Consider the following 8,016-nt stretch of genomic DNA (forward strand, 5'->3'; position numbering starts at 1 on the left):
CGAGAAAGTACAATTAATTACATTCAAATCCCATAATATATTCTAAAAACGTAATGGTTAAATTGCTCAGAAAGATAAAAAAAAAAAAAAAAAAAAAAAAACAAACAAAAACAAAAACAAAAAGTGGCGAAGAAAAATCAAATATGCTTTACATTTTTTTTTAATTGAAAACTACAAAACAAGAAGCGGAGCACGATTTTATGGTCAACTAGTTTGAGTCTGAAAAGTAATTAATAATGCATGCCTATCGTCTGCTTTACGATTTTTTTTTTTAAATTATTATTTTTAATTAATTAATTATATGGGACACGTGTCAAACCATGATTGGTGTTGGCGTGGCGTTCTGTCAAATTTTAGATGGAATTTTGATGGAGAGACCATCTTCATCTTTAAGCAAACTAGAGGGGCCTCATGTGATAAAAAGTAAACCTCTTATGGGTCAAAAAATGTAACATTTTAAAATCTACAATATCCTATCGGGGAGGGAGGATCTTTTGCAATTTTTTTTTTTATTTAAATTTTTTGAAATTGTTTTATCATATACAAAATATTTTTATCATTTTGTGATTTTTGGCGCTCAAGGTCTCTCTCTGTATATTTATAAGACGCGCCCAAATAGTCACAATTGTGGACCATCCATTTTCCTAGTAATTTAATTATGAGAGGTCAGTCACGGCCGCTAGCTATGCTAGGTTCATGCACAGAAAAAACACACTAGTCCACACGAATTAAGACAACATGGTCTAATTAAGTCTTGTTGGGTGTCGGCAAGTTCCATACAATTTCTTGGCAGCTTTTAGAAAAGGACGATAAAAGGCGGGGGCTTGGGCTTTGCTGCTTCACACGCCCATTCATCATCATAGAAAGAAAGAGAGAGAGATGGTGGTGCAACTGCAAATGGTATTTCAGATCCTTTCGATGTTGTGTTCAATTGATGCCATATTTGCACAAGCAACGGGTTTAGCAAGTAATAGAAGTTCATGTCAAAGAAGATGTGGGAATGTTAGCGATATCCCATACCCTTTTGGAATAGGAGCTGGTTGCTATGTTGATGAGTGGTTTGAAGTAGTTTGCAATTATAATAACTCTTCGGGTTCTCCCAAGCCTTTTCTGAGGAGGGTCGGCCTCGAGATGTTCAACATTTCATTTGGAGTAGACGCTTTTAATTCACGAAGCAGTAAAGTTCGCGTCAATTATCCGACATTTGTTTCGTGTGCTAATGGTGTACGGAGCAAATTAAATGTGGAGTTAGCAAATAGCCCTTTCATCTTCTCCTGGTCCGAGAACAGATTCATCGCCATCGGTTGCGACAACTTTGCCTCAATGGTGCCAGCATTTCATGATCCAAATGCAACTCATAATGGTTCATTAATTAATGGTTCAGTTATTGGTGGGTGCATGTCAATTTGTGACAGTCGCAGTGAAGTGGTAAATGCAAGTAGTTGCAATGGCATTAACTGCTGTCAAACCACAATTCCTTCATATCTCGATCTCGCTGCCTTCAATACAAGTATGAGGCCAGTAAATGACGACAACAAGGGAATCAAGGGATGCAAATCTGCATTCTTAGTAGAAGACAATTGGTTCCAGAAACATGGTTCAATTCATATGAACTCCATTATGTCGTACGTTCCTGTGGTGTTGGAATGGGGGATTCCTGATGCATCAGTCAACTCACTTCCAATATCCATTAATAATGGCTCCACCTCCACCTCCACCTCCACCGCAAACTATATTTGTAATATTAGTACTGGTAGTCCTGCTTTTATACTGACCTGGACATGTTTTTGCAAACAGGGCTTTGAAGGAAATCCCTATCTTCCTGGAGGATGTCAAGGTAAACTTTTTGTACTACTCGATCTATCTATCTATCTCTTTAATTCTTCTTTTCTTTTTCGTTTTTATTTGTGTTAATTAAATTGCTAGCTTGTAAGTATAATCTGTGTAGTGTTGAATTCCACGTGTGAAAAAAAAAAAACAATTTTGATAAATTTGATGATATAATAAAATTTCATTTTGGTAGATCATTCTGAAATTAATTTAGTTAGGAAAAGGGAATCTTTGTACTTAATCTTTTTTTTCTTCCTATTTTATGTTTTATCAAGTATCTTACAGGTCTTTTTTTTTTTTTTTTTTTTTTTTTTTTTTTTTTTTTGATACGTACAAAATTTATTGAAAAGAACTATATATTAACCTATTACCCTGGGCGGATGGTCCCTAGCCTTTTAAAAACAAGACCTTGCTTTTTTTTCAAACCACTTGCTATCCCCTATATATGCTAGATGGAATATAATTTTCTCAATCTTAAATAAAATTGATTTAAAGTTGATGCATGTAACTGTATATATAAAGTCAATGTTAACACATCTTTTAAAAATTGAAATAATGTGAAACCATGTAAATCGTTAGATACAACAACTTTAAATCAATTTTATTTAAAATTGATACAACAACTTTAAATCCTAATAATCAAATGGAGAGGATCATTGTCCGTGCTAAATAGCTACACGTGTAGGCACATTATGTCTTATTTTTATTAATTTAAACTTTTGGAATAATCCATGATATTGTCAAACTTTGCTTCTTGAGTAGGAATTTGAACTCACAAAAATGTTATAATATTAATTTAAATGACTAAATTTTATTTTTTTAATTTTATTTTAAAATAATTGGTGATTTAATAATAACTATGAATTTTTTTCTTTTGATTTATTAGATAATAACCTTGTTTATCTTCTTACATGTCAGATATTAATGAATGCGAGAGCCCAAAGTCACCTTGTTTCAACGGATCCGGGAGTGTATACTGTGAAAATACTTATGGGTCCTTCTCTTGTTACAGTCGGGTAGTTGACACCACCAAGCCTTCGGTTAGGGTGGCCAAAATTGTGATAGGTGCGTGTGTTTATTTGGGTAGAAGTGTTTAGCTTCCCGTCTTATTTTTCTTTTGAAAAAGTGAGCCAAAAACTACCACCCACACAAGAAATCTCATGTTTTGTCCCACATTGTTTTGATTGATTTTCTTTCGCCTTGCTTGTTTTAATTGGCTCCACTTGTTTTAGATATACATTCTTTTAGTGTTAGAGAGAGAATTAAGTACCAAGGGAGTCGAACAAGAGTACACTAATATATATACTAGAACACCACTTTTAACTCAAAAGCTTAAGTTAATGGGTTTTGGTCCACTTAAATATATTAAGTACTATTTTTCTTCATACTTTCTCAATATGAAACACAAACCTCACAAGTACATGCATAACATTTATGATCATTCATATTATATTTTGGAGAAACCTTTTAAAACACATGTTTTTGAGAAAACATTTAGAGCACATCTCTCAAACAAATTTAAAGGGATCAAAATGGGCTCCCCATGGTTACATTTTCTAAAACTTATGGCACTCAATTATACTCCTACCCCAAAGTGCTCATATCCCAACCTTTTATTTCAACGTTCTCAATCAAGACTATTGCTATAACATTTTACTGCAATGAGTAATATTTTCCTATTACAATGCATTAAGCAGGTATTAGCAGCAGCCTTGGGCTATTGGTTCTACTTGTCAGTGGATGGTGGTCCTATAAAGTTGTAAAGAAAAGGAATATGATTAAACAGAAGAGCAAGTTCTTCAAACGAAATGGCGGTTTATTGTTACAACAACAATTATCTTCACATGAAGCCAATGTTGAGAACATCAAATTGTTTAATTCGAAAGATTTGGAGAAGGCCACTGACCGTTTTAATGTGAATAGAATACTTGGCCAGGGAGGACAAGGCACTGTTTACAAAGGCATGTTAGTAGATGGAAGAATCGTTGCAGTGAAAAAGTCCAAGGTAATTGATGAAGGAAAACTCGGAGAATTTATTAATGAAGTTGTCGTTCTTTCACAAATTAACCACAGAAATGTAGTTAAGCTAATTGGTTGTTGTTTGGAGACGGAAGTTCCTCTGCTAGTTTATGAGTATGTTCCTAACGGAACTCTTTTCCAATATATTAATGGCCAAGTTGAGGAGTTTCCACTAACATGGGATATGCGCTTACGAATTGCAACAGAAATTGCAGGAGCTCTCTTCTACTTACATTCAGCAGCTTCCACCCCCATTTACCATCGAGACATTAAGTCTACAAACATACTCTTAGATGATAAATACAGAGCTAAAGTGGCCGACTTTGGGACTTCAAGAACCATTGATGTTGATCAAACTCACTTAACCACACTAGTGCATGGCACTTTTGGATACTTGGACCCTGAGTATTTTCAGTCAAGTCAGTTTACAGAAAAGAGTGATGTTTATAGTTTCGGTGTTGTCCTTGCTGAACTATTAACTGGCGAAAAAGCAATCTCTTCAACAAGGATACAAGAGTCCAAAAGTTTAGCCACATATTTCATTCAATCTATGGATGAGAACAACTTGTTTGATATTATTGATAGTCGAGTTTTGAAGGAAGATAAAAAAGAAGAGATCATTGCGGTTGCGAACCTTGTGAAAAGGTGCTTGAACTTAAACGGGAGGAAAAGACCTACGATGAAAGAAGTCGCAAAGGAGTTGGAGGCGGTTCAAACGTTGCAAAAAGCTCTTAACCTTCAGCAAAACTACGAAGAGCTTGAATATGTCCAAGTAGAAATGTACAAGCTAGGTGATGATTTTCCCCCATCAACAATGTCAACCTCATCACTAGATGCCCAACCATTATTAGCTTCTCAATCACTATGAATCATTGTTTGTTTATTGTCATGTTGTATGCTACATAATTTGTTTGTTTTTGGTTAAACATTTATCTGCTTCTCAAACAGCAGATAACTCCTATTTTGCTATCCTCTGCTGGTTCCTACCGAAATATTCCCAAACCCTTTCGTTTTGAAGCCTTCTGGACACGTGACCATTCTAGTCATGGTGTAGTGGCTGGGGCTTGGCTGACAGATGTGGAAGGTTCTCCAGCTTTCTCTTTAAGCAAAAAGTGGAATAATACAAAGGCTGCTCTAAAACACTGGAATACTCACCATTTTGGGCACATTCAAACTCAGATAAAGATACTGATGGCTGAAATCAGTGGTATTCAAGCTAGCCCTCACTCATTGGCTAATGTTGCAAGGGAATCTTCTCTTCAAGAGGCTTTGCAGGAGCAACTTCTGAGAGAGGAAGTGCTGTGGAAACAAAAATCCAGAGAGCTGTGGTTATCCTGCACAGAGCTCAATAGCAAATTCTTCCATGCTTCCACTACATGCAGAAGAAGGTACAATTCCATCTCTTGTTTGTCCTCTGTTGATGGCTCCAGAATTATAGGTAGGGATCTTATTGGCTCCCATTTGGTTAACCATTTCAATTCTCTGTTCTCCACTACTAATGCCTCTCTTGATCAAGGCCTTACTGATTTAGTAGATTCTGTTGTTACTGTAGAAGAGAATGAGCTTTTGTGCTCCATTCCTAATGAGTGAAATTTTTTCAGCCATCTCAGACCTTGACCTTAATAAAGCTCCTGGTCCTGATGGAATGACTGGCCTTTTTTATAAATTTTACTGGCCTATAGTGAAGATCAGTGTTATTGCTTCTGTTCAATCTTTTTTCAAGGGAGGTTTTATGCTCAAAGCTTTTAATCATACCAATATTTGCTTTAATCCCTAAGGTGGAGAATCCTTCTTCGGTGAACCATTTTAGGCCTATTAGTCTCATCAACTTCAACTACAAGATTATTTCCAAAATCTTGTCCAATAGACTCAAACCTCTCCTTCATAAGATTATCTCCCCAACTCAATCCGCTTTTTTGAAAGGGAGGTCTATCCATGACAACACCATTCTTGCACATGAGGTTTTCCATTCTATGAAACAAAAAAAAGGCAATGGTGGTCTTATGGCCTTGAAGCTTGATATGGAGAAAGCTTTTGACTCTATGGAATGGAATTTTCTCCTGAAAATTTTCTCCTTGCTCGGCTTCCATCCAAAATGGATTAATTGGATTTGTCAATGTCTTACGACATCCTCTTTTTCCATTCTACTGGATGGTGCTCCTTTTGGTAACTTTCAGCCTTCCCGTGGATTAAGACAAGGAGATCCTCTTTCTCCTTTTCTTTATCCTAGGATCTGAAATTTTATCCAGACTCTTGTTGAGAGAAGAGACGTTGGGTTCCCTTCATGGTATTAAAATTGCAAGATTGAGCCCGCCTATTTTACATTTGTTGTTTGCTGATGATGTTATGATCTTCTCCAGGGCTAACAGTGATGAAGCGTCTATTCTCCTCAATTGTCTCAACACCTATTCTCATTGGTCTGGACAATGTATAAATTTTTCAAAGTCAGCAATTTTTTATAGCAGAAACTGCAAGCCTACCATCAAAGCATCCATCAATCGCATTCTCAGATTGCCTCCTATTTCATCCAAAGCCAAGTATTTGGGGCTCCCTCTTTTCTTTGGTAGGAAGAAGAGTGACTCCCTTATTGAGCTCAAGGAGAGGATTTTTGCCGAAGTCACAGGCTGGAAAGCCAGAATACTTTCCCAGGCAGCCAGAACTACTCTGATCAAATCTATTGCAAATGCTATCCCTTCCTACATAATGTCTATTTTTCTTCTCCCGAAGAATTTTTGTTCTGAGATCAATTCAATTCTAAGGAAGTTTCTTGGGGCTTTCTTCAAGACAAGAAGCATAACCTTACTTTTTTATCATGGGACAGTATTTGCCAACCAAAAGCCTTGGGTGGTCTTGGCATTTGCTCTATGGAATTCATCAACAAATCTCTCCTTGCTCGGCTGAGTTGGAAAATGGTTCTCAATGAACCTCTGCTATGGGTTCAAGCCCTAAAAGGTAAATACCTCCAGAATGGTGCTTCTTTTTTGGATGCCAAGGTCAGGCCTCAATCTTCTTGGATTTGGAAAGGTTTGATGAAAAACAGGAAAGTGGTTGAATTGGGAGCTTGTTGGTCTATTACTGGAGGTGAGAATTTACAGGTTTGGAATTCTCCTTGGATCCCTTCCATGCCTTTTTTCAAGCCCAAGCCGAATAGGAATCTGGTGGAGCTTCCATATTTTTTTGTAGCCGATCTTTTTTTGCCAGGGGTTAGAGTTTGGAACGAAGATCTTCAGTGTGACTTATTTGATCCAACAACAGTGTAGAATATTCTCCAAATCCATATTCCTTGTACCAATTCTGGGGACAAATGGTCTTGGATGCCTTCCCCCTCCGGCAATTTCTCTGTAAAGTCTGCAAGGGAAGTCTCCTCTTTTCCTTCTAGTAGGTCTTCCCCTCTCTCCTTAGCTGCCTGGCAGACTCTTTGGAGTCTTAAGCTTCAAGCTAGGTTAAAACATTTTCTCTGGAAATGCTTGGGTTTGCCCTTTTTGTAAAGGTCCTCTGGAGACCTTGACTCACATTTTTTTGGATTGTGTTTTGGCTAAAGCTCTGTGGAGCTCTTCTCCTTGGCCCCTCAATTTGGCTCGCTTCTCCTCTAGACTTATCTCTGATTGGATATTGGCTATTATTTTTCCCCATGCTAAGCTTGATATCCCCAAGGCAGACTGTAGGAGATTCCAACTTCATGCTGCTTTGGTTATGGATTCCATTTGGCTGGCCCGTAACAAGTTGATCTTTGAAGCTTCTCTTCCCAACCCATTGATGGCTATTCAAAAGCTCAAAGCTACCTTGCAACAGCATTGTTTGGCATGGAATGCTGCTGCCCTCCCCTCTCTTTGGCTTCCTCCTGGTATTGGTTTTTTGAAAGGGAATTTTGGTGTAGCCATCCGTGAGAATTTTGTTGTGGCAGCAGCTGTGATTAGTAACTCTTCAGGTGAAATTGTCCTAGCTGCTACTCAAAGACTCTCTTCTACTGATGTGCTCATGGAAGAAGCCTCTGCTGCCCTCCTTTCCTCTCGGTTGGCAGCCTTTGCAAGTGCTGCCCATTTTCTCCTTGAAGGAGATGCCTTTTTGGTTACCCTTGCTGTGAATCAGCCCCTTTATTTTCTCTTCTTGGAATTTTTCTTCTTTTGTTTCAGACATTAGATTAGTTCTTTCTTCCTTTCAAAGCTG

General features: G+C 37.5%; 1 protein-coding gene across 1 annotated transcript; it reads left to right on the plus strand.

The window, feature by feature from the left end:
- The first annotated feature begins 879 nt into the window (after positions 1 to 879).
- LOC132178341 (wall-associated receptor kinase-like 3) lies at positions 880 to 4,717 on the plus strand. The gene is made up of 3 exons (XM_088515399.1): positions 880 to 1,837; positions 2,749 to 2,895; positions 3,528 to 4,717. Exons 1-3 carry the CDS (start codon positions 880 to 882, stop codon positions 4,715 to 4,717), a joined length of 2,295 nt encoding a protein of 764 aa, XP_088371525.1.
- The last annotated feature ends 3,299 nt before the right edge of the window (positions 4,718 to 8,016 follow it).

This window comes from Corylus avellana, chromosome 4, assembly GCF_965113065.1.
Source record: "Corylus avellana chromosome 4, dhCorAvel1.hap1.2, whole genome shotgun sequence".
In the NCBI taxonomy this organism is placed as follows: domain Eukaryota; kingdom Viridiplantae; phylum Streptophyta; class Magnoliopsida; order Fagales; family Betulaceae; genus Corylus; species Corylus avellana.

Excerpts from the sequence above, each read along its gene's own strand:
- LOC132178341 (XM_088515399.1), top strand. The coding sequence starts at position 880 with ATGGTGGTGCAACTGCAAATGGTATTTCAGATCCTTTCGATGTTGTGT. Across the intron at positions 1,838-2,748 it reads TCTTCCTGGAGGATGTCAAG|ATATTAATGAATGCGAGAGC; the intron begins GTAAACTTTTTG and ends CTTACATGTCAG. Across the intron at positions 2,896-3,527 it reads GGTGGCCAAAATTGTGATAG|GTATTAGCAGCAGCCTTGGG; the intron begins GTGCGTGTGTTT and ends TGCATTAAGCAG.